We start from the raw sequence: 20,949 nt of genomic DNA, 5'->3' as shown, positions 1-20,949 counted from the left end.
ATATTTTAAATTGTTTTACTTTAGGTGGCTCAATGGTTAGCTCACAGCAAGATGGTCGCTGGTTCGAGTCCCAGCTGGACCAGTTGGCATTTCTGTGTAACGTTTGCATGTTCTCACCGTGTTGGTGTGGGTTTCCTCTGGGTGCTCCGGTTTCTCCCACAGTCCAAAGACATGCAGTATAGCAGAATAAGCTAAATTGACCGTATATGTATGAATGAGTGTGTATGGGTGTTTCCCAGCTAGGTTGCCTCTGGAAGGACATCCGCTGCGTAAAACATATGCTGGATAAGTCGGTAAGTTAATTTCTCTGTGACGACCCCTGATGAAATAAAGGGACTAAGCCGAAGGAAAATGAATGCATGAAGGTCAGCCCAGGGTTATTGGTACTGAATGTGCATTTGTAGTGCACTTCATATCTTATTTATATGTTTTTAAAAACTGCTCTAAATATTTGTGTGATAATCACATTTATGGATTATAACATACACTTTTCATTTAAATTAAGAGGGTTTTTTATGCTTTAGTTGTAATTTAATTAAATGTATTTTTTTTGGTCAATTTTAAGTAGTTTTTATGCATGTGATTTAAAGAAATTCATGTTTTTGTGTTGATGACATACTGAAGCGCATTTAAAGTACTTGACTATAGAATTGCAACTGACATGCGTTTAAATACAGTATTAAGTTCACATTTGTTCTATACTGTTATACATATTTTAATAATATTTTAGTTGCATTCATTCATTCATTCATTCATTCATTCATTTTTATTCAGCTTAATCTCTTCATTCATTAGGGGTTGCCACGGCGGAATGAACTGCCAACCCATCCAGAAGCCTGCTCACACTGTGGAGATTTCAGCCACGATTTTGTCATCTAAGGCAAATTTGGGAAATCCTAAAAGATTCTTAAAATCCTAGGCTAAAAATTGTGGTCTTTGATCGTTGGTTTGACATGTCCTTTGATGAAGTTCTGGCAATGTCAGAAGGTTTCTATGGAAACTCACTGTGTGTGAGTTCTAACGCCCCAGTATATTGATGGGTCTCTATACTGCTCAGTGAGCACCTTCTTTTGGATGAGACCTTAAATCGAGGTCCTGACTCTCTGTGGTCATTAAAAATCCCAGGATGTCTTTCGAAAAAGAGTAGAGGTTTAACCCCGCCATCCTGGCAAAATTTGGCCACTGGCCTCTGCCCATCATGGCCTCTAACCATCCCCATATCATAATTGGCTTCATAACTCCGTCTCCTCTCCACCAATCACCTGGTGTGCGGTCTGGCGCAATATGGCTGTCATCACGTCATCCAGATGAATCCTGGTGGTGGATGTGGAGATTCCTCCCATTGTGTAAAGCGCTTTGAGTCTCTAGAAAAGCTCTATAAAAATGTAAGGAATTATTATGATTAATTATTAGCATATGTTTCACACAGCGGATGCACTTCCAGCTGCAACTCAGTACTAGGAATCATCCATACACACTCATTCACACACATACACTATGGCCAGTTTAGTTTATTCCGTTGTCCTATAGCGCATGTCTTTGGACTGTGGGGGAAACCGGAGTACCAGGAGGAAACCCACGCCAACAGGGGGAGAACATGCAAACTCCACACCCAAATGCCAACTGACCCAGATGGAACTCAAACCAGCGACCTTTTTGCTTTAAGGCAACAGTGCTAACCACTGAGCCACCATGTCGCCCTATTTTAATTACAAGTATTTTTTTAAAGCATGTAATTTTTCTCTACATTTTCCACAAGCACGTTCTATTCTGATGAATTTGACCCCCCCAAAAAAATTCAGTCATTATAAAAAAAAATCTAGAATTCAGACAAACAAGTTTGACCAAATGTCCTTTTCTCCTGTTGGCAGTTTGTTTATTAGACATGTAATACACTACTGAAAATGCATGTTCGTCATAAACATTCTTCTTACATAAGAGCTTGTTTTATTCTTTTTATTTTTATAATGCAAAAATACTTAATACTTCCCACTGTCGGCAATGTAAAACTCTCAACCATGTCCTCACCCCAATGAAAAATTCACAAAACCTGTTTAAATAGGACAATCGAGGACACTGACTATGTTCAGAACAGCATACTAACATACTACTCTTAATATCTCTGCATTATATAGTATGTTCACTGTGCATAGTATGTATCTGTATAATACCTGGATGACCATTTGCCAAAATATGCTAAACATAACCTGAGCAGCACTGCACAGATTACTGTATCCTAAATGTAGCGCAGCATAAACATGCAATATCATGAGGTCACGTGACAGCAGTGTAGCATAGTACTGTTTGATACATGAAATGTTGCATATTTCGTACGTTTTGACCATTTTTAATATAAAGCAGTATACAGTAGTGTGGAGTATGCTAGTATCCCATTCCAAATATAGCCATTCACTGATTTTTCAAGTATATTTCCCAACATTTTTGACTCACAAATGCTGTCTGTTATAAAGATTCTTAAAGTACACTTAATCTACACTAGCTTTAAAGTAGTTCGCTATGCTCTCAAAAAGAAGGTTATCCTTTTAAAGCTTGGGATCAAATACTTCATAGTCAGTCCTTTGTTTATCATTCATCTTGTCAAATGTTTTTTGAGAGAATTTGTTGATGCTCATGACAGAAAACATGAGGTATCCTGGTACTGGATGGCTCAATTAAACTGCATAGGAACATATGCGTCATCCACCTTTAGTCATATATATATATATACACCATCGACAAAACCCACACACGACATCTATCTGCACAGTTACTGTGGAATCATGGGAGCAGCCTGAGATGGGACATAGGAACAAGTCCTCTGATTGTTCGTCTACTGTCCAGGCACATACGGCCAGCTGATGGAGCTTCCAGAGAGCTGCATGTCCCGGATTAGAGTTTCGATTGGCGTCTTGCCAACCAGCCGCATGAAGAAGAGTTGAGAGATGAGGTTGGCGGGAACGGCTCTCAGAGCGGGAAGTCGCAGCAGGAGCCGGCCGAACCGCTGGGGCTGGCCTGGATACTGCATCCGCTCGTATTCGGTCAGGGCCACCTGTGCTTTCTCCTGCAAGCTCTCGACGTGCGCTGGATCCGACAGCCCGCATGCATCTGCAGGAAACACAGCATTTAAAACACAGCTCAAATCACAACAGCAAATGCAATGATCATTAGGCACTGACATGCGAAAATTGTTTTCAAGAAGAAGAATTCGTGGCCTGACTGGGCTAACTGAAATCTGTAAGTAGACTAGCGTTTAAGTATGTTACAAGACTTTTGGCCAGCGGAGAAATTAAAATGGTCGTGCCGAACTGAGTCTGGTTCTCTCAAGGTTTTTTTTCCTCACTCCCATCAGGTGAAGTTTTTTTTCCCTCTCCGCTGTCGCCACTGCCTCGCATGGTTCAGGATTGGTAGAGCTACGCATCGATGAATTTGCTCTTCAGTGTTTGAACTCTCAGTAATGATTAAATCACACTGAACTGAGCTAAACTGAACTGAACTTAAACACTAAAAACTGAACTACACTGTTCCAGTTACTATGACCATTTATGTGAAGCTGCTTTGACACAATCTACATTGTAAAAGCGCTATACAAATAAAGCTGAATTGAATTGAATTGAATTGTTAACAAACTAATATACTGTATTATATAATAATACAAGGGTGCCTAATCATGTTTCTGGAGAGCTTGCGAAATTCTGTCGTACACTGCAAAAAAGGGTGGGATTAATCTTTGCGAAACTTGTTGCACAAGCTTGTGTCTCCAGTCTGCCACATTTGTATGTATAAAGGCTGATTTATACTTCTGCATCAAACACCGGCGTATGCTACGGCGCTGACGCATAGCCCTTCGCCGTGGCCGTCGGCGTCACTGACGTGCACCTCTCAAAAAATGTAACTACACGTCGCAACAACCCGTAGCGCAAGCTCTGTGATTGGTCGGCTTGGTAGCGATGACGAGTCGGGGCGGGACCAAGAGCCGCGCGAATGGCGCGAACCCAATGTAGCGATTGTTTACAAGTGTGGAGTCCCGTGAAGGAGCTCCGGATGGAAAGTTTTGTTTTGTGTTTACCTAATAGTTAAAGTTGTTGCACGTCCGCCGGTTCCTGCCTCAAAATGAGCGAGTTTAAGCCACTTGTACATCCCGGAAGTGTTCAGGAAAAGCAAAAAAGCAGCAAAGAAACTCGACACAGAGGAACATTTACACCTCACTGCCAGCTAGCGTTTCGGAAGTGTTATTGCAGACCAACAGAGACAGCGCGCAGAAGTATAAATGCACAGCCACGCGCTTTACCTGCGCCGTGGGTTACGCCGGTCACTTGACGCAGAAGTATAAATCAGGTTTAAGAATGGAAGTTTATGGAAGTCTAAGGGTGTACTCTCACTATGTACAATTGCCTTAAACCGGGCTGAAGCACACTTGTCCCCCCTCCCATCTCCCCTGATGGCCCACTCTCACATTGCATTCGCACCTGAGCATGCTTACATCATCAATGATGTGCTGTTCAGTAAGAAGTGCTCTTGCTCAGCACAGTGGAGATGTCTTTAGCTATATAGTTTTAGTCATTTGGGATGCTTTGACACGCAGTCAAATATTTCGCCGAACAGATCTGCCACTTTTGACACTCATAAACAATCATATAGTCTTTGTGCTGCAGGAATTAGGAGGTTTGCTGAAGGTGCAGCTGTCGTGCAGTGAGGGGTTTGCGCCTTTAATAATCTACGACAGTTTGCGTTCATTGAAAAGTAAAAATGATTAATAAATCCAAATGAAACTGTCCCTTAAAAGTCACATCTCGTCTTCAGTTTCAGGTTCATGTAAACCTTGCTCTGGCACACCTCTTCCAACCGGGCCAGGGCCGGACAAGTAAACCGTGCCTGAGCCTGATTCAGAGCACTCACACTTCTCAAATTGGCATAGTCCGGATAGCACAGTGTGAGTATGCCCTAAGTCAGTGGCTGCAGAAGGTAAGAATTTCTCAGCTTTTCAAGTGCCAACGGAAGCATCAGCCAATCAGATCAATTTCTGCATTTACTGCTTAGACAGTAGCCGATTGTGGACTATTTTCAATGGCTGATGATCTTGCTATGACTTCAGACTTCAGACATGCCCTCCGTAAAGTGTTGACGCTGAAGCCCTGTGCGAATTGGGCGTAAGTTAAAGGGGGGTGGGGGGGTTGAGGTTGTTGGGGTGCTATCGGCAAGTGAAGACCGGGTGGGAAGGGGAATTAGGTTGGGAAGGCCAGATTCACAGTGCTCCCTATGGCCAGTTCACCCGGACCACTCGGGGTGTGAGTGCAGCTTTAGTTGTTTTGCTCAGGGTTGGAGCTGAACTCTGCAGGAAGGTAGAACTTCAGGAACAAGAGTGGACACCCCTGTAATTATACATTTAAACATGCTAACATACTAACTAAAATATTATATTCTGTGAAGAGTGACTAGTGAAATGACCCTAAGTGACACTAATCTCGATCCTGTAGGGTCGGTGTGCCTGCAGAGTTTAGCTTCAACTTGCCTCAACACACCTCCCTGGAAGTTTCAAGTATACCTAGTAAAACCTTGATTAGCCTGTTCAGGTGTGTTGAATTAGAGTTGGAACTAAACTCTGCAGGACACTGGCCCTCCAGGATCATGTTCGGTTACCCATGCACTAAGGCATTACGACTGGATTTAGCACTGCCTTAATTAGGAGTACCGATAAGTGGGGGGAAAGTTAGAACGATACTAACTGGCACATTACAAAGTGCAACGAGTGAGTGTTTTCAGTTCATTATTATGAAAGGTGATTGTAATGTATTGTGTTAGCATTGATGCTAATCTTCTACATGAAAAAAAAAATACACTGGCTCTGCTGTGTTCGCATTGTGAAATGCATCATTTGGGTCCACTTATTTTTGGGGGGCCCCAAGAGATGTTGTTTATTAGTATTAACTGTACTATCAGGGGGCCCAACTTCATATTCTTGCTAGTAGCATCCATACCAATCTGTAAATCACTGATGCTAAGCATGGTTGAGTTTGGTCAGTACCTGTTTTGGAGCGCACCTGGGACCAGGTAGGTTTTGGAGGTGGTGTCAGTGTCTATGTAGGTCTTAATAGCACAGTATAGTGACAGAATTCTGACTGCTCGAGAAACGTAACAGACGTTCTGACTTTGTGTTTATAAAAAATCTCATGGCACTGGCATCCTGCATGGTAAAAACATTATGTGTGTAACCCTCAAGTTCTGGTCAGATTCTCTTCATTGACCCTTACCTACCATGGCTTCCCAATAATCCCTATTCATTGAATTGGCTTTATCACTTTCTCTCCTCACCACCTAATTCATGGGGTGAGCTCATTGGCGTTGTTGTCTTGAAGCTGCTATGGGATTATCCACATGGATGCTGAACACTGGTGATGAGGACAGACCCACTAATGTGTTACTTTGGAGTTTTTTAATGTATTTTGTAAATCTATGACTATACATCCCAGTTTTCTGAAATATCACAATTTTACACCATCTTCAAACTAATCCACAGCAACACTGCACACTCTAAAAAATAGCTCAAGAGGTCTGTCACCACTACATAGTTTAATACATTGTTCTAACTAATAAAATCTATATTGCTGATTAAATTAAAACTTTTAAGTTGCCATAATAATTTTATTAAATTTTCACAACAGGAAAATACAGCAACTTAAAAATGTGGCTAATTTAAAGGTAAATATATCTGTCAATTAGTTTAAAACAATATTTAACTTGTAGCAACCCAAAGAAATTGGGTAGCTAATTCTATTTTTCCACACATATGGAGTTGTTTTGTATTTTTAAGTCCACACACTGATGTTTTTTGTTATTTTCATAATGTTTATATGGGACAGTACATGCTTTTGTTTTGTAAAGCAATGAAAATCTTTGGTTTAAAACAAAAAAAAACATTACTGAAAAACAAAAATGTTGGGTTAAATGTGTTTCTACACTACAAAAATATTTTTTTCTGCTTGTTCAAACTACTTATTTAAAATGAGCTGAAACAAAACATTTCTTAAGATTGTTTTGGGAAATGTAATTGTTTTATGTTCAATCTACTTAAATAAGTTATTGTAACTTAATGGATTTGTGTTGGGACAGCATAAATGAATTGTGTGCAGCCCTGCATTTTTTGTTCAGTGTACAAGCAACTAAATGAACAGTAAATTTTAAAACAAACCAAAAATTAAACAAATTCAGCTACGTTTTTTAATTGAAGTTCTAAACTGGAAAACTTGCATGTAATTAAGTACATGGCACTGGATTTGGTTGAAATTTGTTGAAGCAACTTCATTTTAGAGTACTCAGCATAAACTAAATTTTTTAAGTCATGTAAAAATGCCTCTTATTAAAGAGGAAAAGGTCATTTGGCTAACATAATAAAGTTTGTTGTCTGAAATTCATTTTGTTAGCCGTAACTTGAATATATTGATGCAAACTGTTGCGTACATTTTTTTTGGTGCAGCCAACATATTACTATTTACAATTGTGTATTGACATGATTTGAGCGCAGCACAATATAAAACATTCATTCAATTCTCTGTCACACTGCAGTAAGACCAAAACAATACGTCTGGAATATTTAAATTTGTAGAAAGCTCATATAGGTCTACTCCCTTGTTCACACAAAAAAAAATGTAATAAGATAAGAAGGTGTTTTGAGCATGTAGCTCATTTTACCAATGTGTCCTTAAGGGTTTTAGGATGTTGTTCTGCATTTACTGATGTGTTCTGGGTAGTTTGAATGTTACTGTGCATGTTCTGAAAGGATTTAGCATGTAGCTTGTCTTTACTAATGTGTTCTGAAATGTTATGTCTCACTTATGTCTTCTCTAACTTGTTTTGAGAGGTTTAGCATGTTGCTATATGTGCTTACTGACTTGTTCGTAAAGGTTTTAGCACAAAGCTATGCTTTTATTACAGTTTTACCCTCTTGCTATACCTTTCATAAAATGATTGAAGTACATGCAGTATGTTGATATATGATCATTTTCTGATTAGTTCTGTGTTAGCATGTTCTGAAGGGGTTGGGCATGTTGCTATGGCATCATTGATGTGTTCTGAGGTAGTTTAATATCTGTTATGCATGTTCTGAGATTGGCTCGTAGAAAAGTAATCATGTCTTATGTGTTTTGGGGGATCTTGCCGTATTGCTGTGCTTTTACTAACATCGGTAACACTTTATTTGCATGGTTCATTTGAGTATTAGTAGACAGTCTGCTTAATATCTGATGATACTGCTGCCAAGCAGACATTTAACTGACTATAAGAAACTTTACATGTCATCTACATGTCAACTCCAACCTAACAGTCTACTTAAAATGTTATGAGAAGTAGTTTCCAAGTAAATGCAATGTAACTTAAATTCAACAAACGAACCATCAAAATAAAGTGTGACCCTAACATATTCTGAATACATGTTATTAAGGTGTTAGTTTAGTGCAGGGGTCACCAATTCTGGTCCTGGGGGGCCGGTGTCTCTGCAGGGTTTATCTCCATCTTGCCTCAGCACACCTGTCTGGATGTTTACCTAGTAAGACCTTGATTAGCTTGTTCAGGTGTGTTTGATTAGGGTTGGAGCAACAATCTGCAGGACACCGGCCCTCCAGAAACAAGTTTGGTGACCACTGGTTTAGTGCATTGATTTCCATTTGCTTAATTATTCTGAATGGCATTAGCTGATTGCTGAACAGTTTTTAAGGACATTGCTATGCCTTTTGTAGAATGTTTGCTGGTTGCTACTTAAGATGAAGTCAATATATTTTGTCCCAAAGACCTACATTTCTATGAAAGTCGTGGACTAACCCAAATACAGTTCACCTCAAAAGCCTACGTTTCTGTAACACTTTAACACTTGCTAAAAACAATAATATATAACGCCTTGTAAATTAAAAGTAAACATCCTTAATATAATGTAGTCAGTAAGTAATGTGGATTTATATAGCACATTTATTGTGTAGGGCCATACACCTAAAGTTCTTCACAATCATGAGAGGGGTCTTTCCATGCCACGACCAGTGTGCAGCATCCACTTGGCTTAGATGATGCGATGGCAGCCACAGGTCAACTGTGCCAGTGCGCTCACCACATACTATATCTATAATATAGCTATAGGGGGAGTGGGGAGACAGTGATACAGCCTGGATTCGGTGGATGGGGATGATTGGGAGGCCGTGATCATAAGGGCCGATGGAGGATGGACCATCCGACGGACAACGGGGTTACACCCTTACTCTTTTAAGAAGTGCAATGGGATTTTTAATGACCACAGAGAGTCAGGACCTCAGGGTGCTTTCACACCTACACTTTTGTTTCGGAACGTGTCTCGTTTGCCCAGTTAGCGCGGTTCATTTGGCATATGTGAACAGGGCATTCGCGCTCTGTTCCGCGCCAAAGTAATCACTCCGAGACCGCCTGATTCACTTGCATTTATTTTTAGACATTAAAAACTGCTCGTTTCGCTGTTTGATGTTAAAAACTGATATTTCCTTGTTATATTATTCTACTTGGTCTGTATAGTCATGCAAACATTTGTTTGTAGAGCAAGTAGTTTGACCGTTTTTTGCCGTTTATTATTCCTTGTCATTTCTCCCATAGGCGACTGAAACGGAAGTTCTAAGACAATCGCGAAAACAGGCGCACTTCCGCATTTTAGAATAAGGTCAATAGTTTTAGGACAACTTTGATGAAAGGTTTTGATCTGCTTAAAATGTTGACTGTTTCATACAGTGTTATTTTACAATTGATCTTATATCGGTACCTCAAAACAGTTCAGACTCTTCAGACAACCATAAATCACTGTTTGTTTACTTGTATATTTGTTCTATTTTATTAATTTATGCTTGTAATATGTTTATTACATATCTTTACATATCATTATCTTTATGCAGATTCACTCCCCTACAAAATCAAGACCATCAAATTAAACTTCCTAATTCTTTCCAAATAGAGTTAGTCACATTGTGAAATTGTATTCATATTGCAATATACAGTTGAAGGCACAATTATTAGCCCCCCTTTTGGTTTTAGTTTTCCTTTTTAAATATTTCCCAAATGATTTTTAACAGAGCAAGGAAATTTTCACAGCATTTCTGATAATATTTTTTTCTTCTGGAGAAAGTCTTATTTGTTTTATTTCGGCTAGAATAAAAGCAGTTTTTAATTAAAAAAAAAAACATTTTTGGGACAAAATTATTAGCCCTTTTTAAGCTAATGTTTTTTAGATAGTCTACAGAACTAACCATCGTTATACAATAACTTACCTGATTACCCAAACCTGCCTAGTTAACCTAATTAACCCAGTTAAGCCTTTAAATGTCACATTAAGCTGTATAGAAGTGTCTTGAAAAATATCAAGTAAAATATTATTTACTGTCATTAGGCAAAGATAAAATAAATCAGTTTTTAGAAATCAGTTTTTAAAACTATTATGCTTAGAAATGTGCTGAAACAATCTTCCCTCCATTAAACAGAAATTGGGGAAAAAATAAACAGGGGCGCTAATAATTCAGGGGCGCTAATAATTCAGGGGGGCTAATAATTCTGACTTCAACTGTATATTGCAAAAAAACAAAAGAATTTATAGCAATATCAGTTTATCCCAATATTGTGCAGCCCTACTTGATGTATATCTTGATAAAAAAGAATAATTTTGTGCAATTTTTTCTAACACAGTACTTTTGGAGTGCATCTCTCACCTGGTGAGAACAGAGCGATGGCTTTCAGACAGCTGTATTCAACAGAATCCACCTGCAGTCGTGTCAGCTTGTCCACCTGGTCCTGAAAGACCCGCACCTGGTCCATGAAGGACACGACGCGATCAGCGGGCATAGGGGAGGAGTGAAACCCTGCAGCTGCCAGCAGAGGGGCCGTGTGCAGGGGCAGCGCCGACTGAGCTGCATTCAGGATAAACAGTTCACTCCAGCTGAGCCTCAGAAGGGCCACCTGCTCTGACACTGGCAGGTCAGGAAAATAGGGAATATTCCTGGCCCACTCAATAGTGCTGAACAGCAGCCGGGCTGCAAGCTCACATATATTGTCAATGCCCATCATGGAGCTGTTGGCGCCTTGGAGCTGCTGGCCACACTGGGCTCCATAACGGCTGTTGGGGTACGGCTCTGCTCTCAGTAGTTGAGAGATGAGTTCAGACACTGGCTGACCATTAAAAAAATCAGCACCCATGCCCGGACCTCCTCCAACATCACCACCTGCTCCTACCATGGAGGCTGGGCTGATGCCTGCGTGGGATGGAGGAATTCGGCCACGCTGAACAGCTGGAAAAAAAAGAGGGCGGGAAAACTCAGTATAATGATCCAAACAAATCTCGTTTTGAATAATGCAAGTAAAATTACACTATCAGAGTTATAAAAAATAGATATAAATATTATAATATACATAAATGGTTTACTAGGGGTTTGCTGACCTTCTTTCCTCATACCGACCCGGAAGCACTTCTTCAGACGGCAGTACTGACACTGGTTACGGTGATGCTGATCAATCTGACATTCTCTGTTTGATCTGTAAATGTAGGATAGATAGCTTTGAGATGATATAATACATGAGAGGAACACTATTTAAGGTTTAACACTTTTCAATAGGATTAAAATGAATAAATAAATAAAAATTGTATAAATAAATAGTATCAAATGAATAGTTGTAAACCCTGGGCCGGAGTGCAACGCCTTTTCAGCCCTAGAATTTTAAGCCTTAGACCGGCCCATCAGTTCACGACTGACTATATTAAAATAACCTTATTTCCAATTCAGTTTCTAATGACACTATCACGTCTTTTTCAAGGGCACAGCTGCTTTAGAACTTCAAATGTTTTTCATAAGAATGAGAACATTAAAGCGTAGCTAATTCTCCAACACTAATCTTTAAAACATCACAATGTCCTTTCCTGCAATATCTGAATATATATTCTGTGCACAATTCTTTATAGATATCCAGTCCTTTGTAATGGTGGTCACACAAAAAAATACAAATTAAATATGTACACCTACATAAGTAGCCCAAACAGTATTATATGTCTTTTCATTCATTTTCTTGTCGGCTTAGTGCCTTTATTAATCCGGGGTCGCCACAGCGGAATGAACCGCCAACTTATCCAGCAAGTTTTTACGCAGCGGATGCCCTTCCAGCCGCAACCCATCTCTGGGGAAAATTATATGTCTTAAAAATGTAAAAATAATAATAATATTAATAACTTAGGAGAAGCTCGAACTTAGGTTGGCGTCGTCTTTACGCAACGTGCTGACCACAGGACCACATTGGCTCTGTTTTGCTGCTGCGTTTGGAATAAAAAACAAGACTCTGCAAGAGTCAAGTTACCTGCAAGACTCTTTCAACCACAGTATTAATTTCTATTGATGGCTTAAACTTTTTCTTCCCTTTTTAGATTTCTGATCAAGTTATGTCAGATTTATTAATGTAGTAAACCTTCTGATTTTCATTGAAAAGGTGTAATATTCATTAATATTAATTATTCGAATTGTTATATTCACTAAGGTGCCGCTGTTTGAGGTCGAAGGTCATCATTAACCTTCAGGCTGCATTTTGCTTACGGGGCTGCGAGAAAAAAAAAAAAAGAGCGGAGCTGCGGCAAAATAATGAATAAAAAGAGTGAGGCTATGGACAAATAAATAAGTGCGACTTATGAGAGTGCAAGCAGCTAGGGACACTGGCCCTTGCGGCCCAAAAGCTAGCTGGCAGCTGGCTCTCTGCAACTCTCACATGGTCGCCCACTGAAGCTAAGCAGGGCTGTGCCTGGTCAGTGCCTGGATGGGAGACCACATGGGAAAGCTAGGTTGCTGCCGGAAGTGGTGTTAGTGAGGGCCAGGAGGGGGCACCCAACCTGTGGTCTTTGTGGGTCCTAATGCCCCAGTATAGTGACGGGGACTCTATACTGCTCAGTGAGTGCTGTCTTTCGGATAAGAATCGAGGTCCTGACTCTCTGTGGTTGTTAAAAATCCCAGGATGTCCTTCGAAAAGACTAGGGGTTCAAAGCCTGGTTTATACTTCTGCGTCAAGTGACTGGCATAACTCACGGCGCAGGTAACGCGCGCAGCTGTGCATTTATACTTCTGCGCGCTGTCTCTGTTGGTCTGCATTAACACTTCCGAAACGCTAGTTGGCAGTGAGGTGTAAATGTTCCTCTGTGTCGAGTTTCTTTGCTTCTGTTTTGCTTTTCTGAACACTTCCTGGATGTACAAGTGACTCAAACTCGCTCATTTTGAGGCAGGAACCGGCGGACGTGCAACAACTTTAACTATGAGGTAAACACAGAACAAAACTTTCCATCTGGAGCTCCTTTACGGGACTCCACACTTGTAAACAATCGCTCGTGCCATTCGCGCGGCTCTCGGTCCCGCCCAGACTCGTCGGCGCTACCAAGCCGACCAATCACAGAGCTTGCGCTACGCATTGTTGCGACGTGTGGTTACATTTTTTTGAGAGGTGCACGTCAGTGATCCCGACGCGTTAGCATACGCCGGCGTTTGACGCAGAAGTATAAATCAGCCTTAACCCCGGCATCCTGGCCAATTCTGCCCACTGGCTTCTGTCCATCATGGCCTCCTATATAATATGTAAGGAATTATTATTATTATTATTATTATTAAAAACTGACCGGCCCACAGGGAATTCTCCCGGTCCTTCCGTTGAGGCAATCCAGGCTTGTCTAAACCTTACAGTTTTTAGTTTTGCTCTGTTGCATGGTAATAAAAAAGTCACAATCAGATCTTCCCTGGATATTATTTAAATCTCTGCTTAATGCAATTTGCATGCCAAGAACAGATAAGATTATAAAACAAAACACTCTGGTCTTGTTCTATCTTGGCATTTGTTATATTGAGACATAACAATTTGCAAAAACACAAGTATGGACATGCCATCTTCACAGTAATTAAAGGCAATCACCATTTTAAAAGAATCCACTGATTATTAATTGACTAATATTCACTCAATCTCTTTACTTTGACTTATTCCCTTCTTTCATCAGCGGTCGCCACGGCAGAACGATCTACTAATTACTCTGTCACAGGTTTTACTGTGTTTTACTGATATCTTTTTTGCCTCAACCCAGCCATGAGAAAACGTTATCTCTTGCAACCCCCAGAGCTGGGAAACACCAACACACTCTCCCATTTACACACTCACATTCACACACTTTGGACAATTTCATTCATTTTCCTTCGGTTTAGTCTCTAATTCAGAGGTCGCCACAGTGGAATACCAACTAGTCCACTTTGGACTGTGCGGGAAACGGGAGCACCCGGAGAAAACCCACGCAAACATGGGAAGAACATGCAAACTCCACACAAAAATGACAACTGGCCTTGCCGGGACTCAAACCAGCGACCTTATTGATGTGAGGCGACAGTGCTAACCACTGAGCCACCGTGCCACCCCTTATGGACAATTTACTTGATCTAATTCACTCATACCACATGTTTTTGTACTGTGGGTAAAGTTACTATGTGAATTAATTGCCATAATGCCTAAAAGGAGTTTAAAATGATCCATAATGCACAATACAGAATATCAGTGAATAAAAATAGACCTAATTACATGAACAAATGTGAGTGGTTGTAAAATCCTGTGACCTTCAAATTTTAAGCCATAGAATTTCTAACTCTACGGAAAACAACACATTAATTTTGGTTGCATTGTTAAAATCTAACAAATATAACTCAGTCTTTTGACCGTTTAGTGAATTACTCTCTATCCTTGTGAGCTGTCATACGTGAAGAGCTCTCAAGTGATTCCCAGGTAAATTATGGCGAAACCTTGGCACAAACACAAAGGACGCAGTTCTGTTCACTCATTCCTAAAGTTCCCATGGCAGCAGTGCTAATGTTAGATCTGCTGCAAGAGGCCAATTATACACACAACATGCACAATTGTGTTTCAATGGCCATGTACGGCATCTTTGTGCATCATTCAGCTGTAAAAGCACTTTTTGTTGTTGTTTGGAGGGCAATGAAGATGTAGCGTATTGCTACCATGACATGCTTTGGATGTTTTTGGATGCCTGTTTGCAATTATTGTGAAAACATTGAAATTAGCAAGCCTTAGTCACCAGAATTCATCATAATTTGATGTTCAACTTTTGAAAAGACATGTTGACATCCAATTAGTGTTCTAAAAGCTTATATATATTCAAAGAATGTGAATGCAAATGCTCCTAGTTAGCTTGATTTCTGTTGTCTATTTTATATGCATCAGAATGCATCAATCTACAACAGGTTGTTTTTGTTCTGAGCTACTGCCAAGGCTGAGCTACGGTTTGAGAAAAGCTTGTTCATAACACACATTTAAAGGTAGCACTAGCTATGTTTCCATCCAAAGATGCAAAAAAATGTATGCACAAAACAGGAATATCGTAAAAGACATGCGAATAAAGCAGCATTTCCATCCAACAAGTCAAAGAGAACACGCATTCTTGATTCTGGCGGTAATTAATAATATAATAACGCTAATACTGAAATGGTTGAGGCCTTTTAGAATGATCAAAACAGCATTTCAGATGTTTTATAATGCGGTCAGCCTGCTTGTTTGTCTATTCGCACACATTTTATCATCACATGATCTCTTATAACAACATCACATGACTTTTTTTAATGCACATACTGGAATTTGTTCGGTAAAAGTGTTTGCATCATAGTTTATGCACTTCTTTTCTTATCGGATAAAAGTTTATTCTACTCTGTTATGCGCATATGTTTTTTATGTGCATTTTCAAAACTTTTGCGCTTCTTAGCGTTTCCATCATCTGTTTTTTTTTTTTATGCACATATCCAAAATGCACATAAAATAGGTGGATGGAAATATAACTACTGTCACCCAGTGTAAATTCACACCTACCACTACACTACTATGCATAATGCAGGTTTACAAGGGGTCTAAAACGTTTTGATCTTGTCCACTTTTGACCACTTTTAAGGTAGTGGTCTAATTTGAAGGTGGAAAAAGTGAATGCTCGCTTACGGTTCTAAATCCAACACAAACCAACAGGCTACAGTGTAGTTTTGGAGCTATTCAGAAAACAATTAAAAGCTGCTGCTAATTGTGATACCTTAATAAAATCAATATGTAACTATTTATTAATAACTGTCAATGGAATCAAAATAAATGGCAGAAAATTCCAAGTGTATCTGCGGACTGCAAGATAGGGGTGTAGCATGAAGGGGCGTAACATGCAGTTATCGAGATCCTATTGAACCATGTGAGATGTCACAATGAGATGTTGGCAAGATGGCAGAAACATTTTCATCAAATGTTTTTACAAATTTTCTTCAAATTTATCCACAAACAATTAATTTGATATCTTATTATATCCATTCAATTAGCAACTCCACCATACAACTCCACTCGTTGACTTCCTCATCCGTTTTGTCATTACAACTAGCGACTACGTCACTACCTGTGGTTGAAAATAACAGTACAATGGCGAATGCGTCATGTATGAAAGCCGCTGCAGCTCACGGCTGTACGTTAAAAAATGTGATGGTTGGGTTTAGTGTTGGGGAAGTTGTAGATGTTAATAACTGTGATGGTTGGGTTAGGGTCAGGGCCGGAACAAGCTGAACTGCTGCTCTAGGCTGAGGACGATCACGCTGCCCTAAACCCCAATGTGAAAGTGACCGGTTATGAAAATGAAGTGAGGTGTCGCGGACCTCTTTTCCAGCGCACTATGCGCGGATATAACTGAGGACTCGCAGGTGCTAAGGGAGGGTGGTGTCGCGGACACTGCACTCTTTATTCTGCCGCCCTATGCACGGATATAACTGAGGACGCGCGGGTGTCGCGGACCTCAATTCTGCCGCCCTATGCTATGCGCGGATATAACTGAGGACACGCGGGTGCTGATGGAGGTGTCTATCTCTATTTTGTCGTCTATGCGCGAATATATCTGAGGACGCGGGTGGTGAGGGAGGTGTCACGGACATAACTGAGGACGCGGGTGGTAAGGGAGGTGTCGCGGACGCCGCCCTCTATATACTGCCCCCCTAGGCGGCCGCCTAGGTCGCCTCTATGGACGCGCCGGCCCTGGTTAGGGTTTGGAGTGTGTGTAAATGTTAATAACTGTGATTGGATTGGAGTATTTGGAGACTTTAATAATGGTTATGGTAGGGTTAAAGTTTAAGGAAGATGTAGACTTTAATGACTGATGGTTGGGTTAAGGGTTGGGGAAAGTGTAGACGTTAATAATTGTGATGGTTGGGTTAAGGTTTGGGGAAGGTGTAGACGATAATAACAGGGATAGTTGGGTTAAGGGTTGGGGAAGATGTAAACGTTAATAACTGATGGTTGGGTTAAGGGTTGGAGTAAGTGTAGACGTTAATAATTGAGATGGTTGGGTTAAGGGTTGGGGAAGATGTAAACGTTAATAACTGTCATGGTTGGGTTAAGGTTTGGGGAAGATGTAGACATTAATAACTGGGATGGTTGGGTTAAGGTTTGGGGACACAGTGTCCTGTCGTTAATTAACCTATGCGCGTCAAGTCCTTGTTCTGTAGATGTAGATGATGTGTCATGTCATTTGTTTATTTACATATTTCTCAGTTTTGCTAAACTTTGCTGCATTGCAATAGTTTCACTTGTGTATGCATTGAAAATTCCAGATTAATTTGTTTCTCTCACTATAACCACTAACCCTTAGCAAATCCATGAATTATAACTGCTTAGGGCAATTTAAAAAAAATAGTCGTCTTGGGTATAAAAATCTAAGTCGTAACAGCTTTCAAAACATGATTAATACAAAAACATAATTACTATTATTAATCTCCTCTATTACAGACTCTGATTCATCAGTGCGTTTATGTTCACTTACACACACTCTAATTGAAATGTCAGTAAGAGGTTAACAGAGTTCACCGAAAGTTCAGCCAAATTCCTTTACTGAGCTGCATCTGGAAACAGCGTGTGATTGGCTGTTGTGTCTGAGCAGTCACAATTTTTTTAAGTATGCAGAAAAAACGTAAACTAGTGTGCTCAACCATAGAAATAATAATACACGTGTGTGTGTGGGTGTCTCACCTGCAGGTGTAGTTGAGGTTCCGTCTGATGCTCCTTTTGAAGAAACTCTTGCACCCTTCACAGGTGAAAACACCATAGTGCTTCCCGCTGGATTTGTCTCCACACACAACACAGTCCACCACGCAGGCCTTGTCCTCCTCGCCACCTTCCACATCGCTGTTCCCTGCCTGGGGCGAGCTTCCCTCCTCCTCCCCCCGCAGGTAACCTTTCTCACCGAGTCCATTAGCACTGCCATTGGGGTTGGCCCATCCCCCGCTCACCATGGCCATCTCTGTGTACACCAGCAGGAGCTGCTCGAGAAACCTTCCTGCGTCGAGAATTCAGAGCCGCCCTGGAGCGAATCCCTTTAAGCTGCAGACAGTAAGCCGAAGAAGTCAGAGTCTGAGGGGGAAAAAAACACGTTTAACAGCACTCTGAAGACCTCCGAAGCTTACCAGGCTGACATGTTTTTGCCGCCAAATGTCATATCAAAATCCTGTCAGGGGAACACTCATCCCGGTGCTTTTCTTCTTGTCCTCTAACCACAAAAAAGTCTCTGAAGATCCCAAGATTGCTTTGAATCAATGAGCAGCTGAGAGTTGGACAGCTTACCTCGCCCTTTTCACAGGAAACAATAAATTACAGATAAACGCACCCAGACTTCAGGGGAAAAGACGAGCTCATCCACATGCTGCACAGCTCAGAGACTGGGATGAAATGAAACTCTTTCTCAGCTGTGTCATTACACTGGGAAAACCTACTCGACATGCCCCCTAGTAACCAACAAGTTAAACCAGTTCTTTTCGTACTAACAACCATGCAGTCCTGTTTAGAAATGCTGATGGTATTACAGGTCAAATTGTGATGGTTTGAATCACTCAGTCTCAGGTTTTATTAACCTAAAAATCACATTAGATCTCTTGGTGTCTCCGTTGCTTCTCAGGGACAGCAGTGAAATCAAACAGAGATCAAACGGAGAGTTTAGATTAAGCCTCCAGGTTCCAAGGATTTCCGTGTAAGAACACACCACTAATTCCCGCAAGTGTGTCCTCTAGAGTTTCAGATGAGTTTTTCAGCATGTGGTCAGAACACACCAAAGTCTGTGAACTCAAACATGACTCATCCTATTCTTACTAAATAAACTGAGACATCGTAATTATTTTAAAGCTTTATGTTTTAACTGTACGCCAACAATCTACACTTCAATCGCATAAAGAATTGTAGCAGTAACATATATAAGGTATCTAAGACAAGGTTGAGCACTGTGACCTCCAGTCCTCTGTGCAATGAAAGTGCAGCCTTTGAGCAATAAACTTAAGGGTTATCTAACCTTCATATAATCCAAAGGAAGCTGCTTTATTTACACTGCATGTGAAGAGTTGATTTCCAAACGGAAGAAAGCCAGAGTCACAAACACGCGGACGGCAACCTGGGTAATGATAAACAGCACTCAAGAGTCACCCCCACCCTGCTCCTCAAGGATCAAAGTTCAAGAAAGTTCCTCGGTCTGTCATCTTTTAAACAACACAACCCAGAACTCTCTTCTTACTTAGTTCTCACAGTAGCACCTTTTAGCTGTGCAGAAGAAAATATCAGTGCAAATATAAGAGAGAGAGAGAGATTCCTTCAGTACCTTGTTTTGTTAGTGCCGGTGTGTCCAGCTGTATGGTCTCCAGGGCCTCAGCATTCCTAGGAGCCAAAGCAAAGCTCTTTTAACCATTTGCTGCTTCCCGTCCCTTGCCTTTCTCCATTCATCAGTAAATCATGAGATCCAGCGGTCAGGAGAGACAGCTGACCCGAGCGTCTGTGGTGACTGGCCAACAAGCTTCGCTCTGTTCTCTCTCTCTCTCTCTCTCTCTCTCTCTCTCTGAGTAGCGGAGGGTGAGCGAGCGTGTGTCTGTGTGTTCAGGGATTTGACACTGCTATTCAAGCCCTCTGGTTGCCATGGTGCTACCTTCCTTATAAGGGTAATAGAGTCAAAGAGCAGTGAGTGGGCTGTAGCCACTCTACACAAACAACCAGGAATGCGTTACCACACACACGGTTAACCCCTCAAGGGATGACCATAGGTGCACTTAGCGCACATCTAAGAATGGTGAAGACTTCCAAAAGGAAGGTCTCAACATCAGAAGGTGATTCAAATATAGCATTATTCAAACCAAATGGCATGACAGAGAATGCCCACAAATCAAAGTTTTTACACTTGATTGAGTTTCTCAACCAAACTTGGATCGTGACCACCAAAAGATAAGCAAGAGAAGCAAGCAACATGTGTGTCATGTTATTCTACCAGTCATCATCTGTTAATATAAACATTGTCTTTGTTTTACTCAGATGAATTCTGGGTAGACCGTTTAGAGCTGCTGTATATGTGGTGTATTGGTGCAGTCAAGAGCTTAGAGCTGCTTTGCTAATCTGATTTAGAGCTTCTTTAGATCACTCTCGGTGGAGGAAGCTCACAGAAATCTTTCGGTCGTCTCATCTGATTGTTTTGGCTTTTACCCTGCTTAAAGAAACATCCTCAAGCAACCAAAGCTAACCTGTATTGGAAGTTAGTTTAGGCCATTGTAGATGGTTCCCAAGCATAACTGCCCAAAGCTCTTTTAAAGTCAGCAAACCAGTTCAGCTTGTAGAAAGTCAGATAGTACAAATATTGTTTTTACAAAAAGTTGACACTAAATGTAAGCTAACTCTGTCCTTTTCCCTCTTATCATGAAGTATATCCAATTGAAACTGCTTCTGAAATGAAATAGTTTCGTCCCTTGGGAACCAATTGGATTGTTGGAAGAAGGTGTCGCTAACAAAATATTGACAGTTTGCTCTCATTGGTGGAGGGTTACTGTCCATCCGATGGTGATCAGAATGAGGAGCTAAAGGGAATCATATCATATTTGTTCGAACTACTTCTTCCCGCAAAGGCAAGGA

At 40.8% G+C, this 20,949-nt stretch overlaps 2 protein-coding genes across 8 annotated transcripts in view; both read right to left on the bottom strand.

Annotated features, from left to right (window-relative positions):
- The window catches only part of LOC141376513 (uncharacterized), a 214,091-nt gene that overhangs the window by 106,062 nt on the left and 87,080 nt on the right, over positions 1-20,949 (bottom strand). The window lies entirely within an intron of this gene.
- On the bottom strand, positions 1,852-19,854 carry nr2f6b (nuclear receptor subfamily 2, group F, member 6b). 7 transcript variants are annotated; one of them, XM_073915686.1, is made up of 6 exons: positions 19,355-19,839; positions 18,480-18,642; positions 18,046-18,396; positions 11,429-11,523; positions 10,704-11,279; positions 1,852-3,105 (listed from the first exon to the last, which is right to left on the bottom strand). In XM_073915686.1, the coding sequence occupies exons 3-6, from the start codon at positions 18,312-18,314 to the stop codon at positions 2,831-2,833; spliced, it is 1,215 nt and encodes a 404-aa protein (XP_073771787.1). In that variant the 5' UTR covers positions 18,315-18,396; positions 18,480-18,642; positions 19,355-19,839; the 3' UTR covers positions 1,852-2,830.

The sequence above is a fragment of the Danio rerio genome, chromosome 11 (genome assembly GCF_049306965.1).
Source record: "Danio rerio strain Tuebingen ecotype United States chromosome 11, GRCz12tu, whole genome shotgun sequence".
Taxonomy (NCBI): domain Eukaryota; kingdom Metazoa; phylum Chordata; class Actinopteri; order Cypriniformes; family Danionidae; genus Danio; species Danio rerio.
This window is presented reverse-complemented; position numbering and strand designations above follow the sequence as displayed.

Coding starts and splice junctions, on each gene's coding strand:
- nr2f6b (XM_021479588.3), bottom strand. CDS start 18,314: ATGGCCATGGTGAGCGGGGGATGGGCCAACCCCAATGGCAGTGCTAAT. Junction 11,524..18,045: donor AACCTCAACTACACCTGCAG/GTGAGACACCCA, acceptor CTACATTTACAG/ATCAAACAGAGAATGTCAGA. Junction 3,106..10,703: donor CATCGCTCTGTTCTCACCAG/GTGAGAGATGCA, acceptor TGTTTCCTGCAG/ATGCATGCGGGCTGTCGGAT.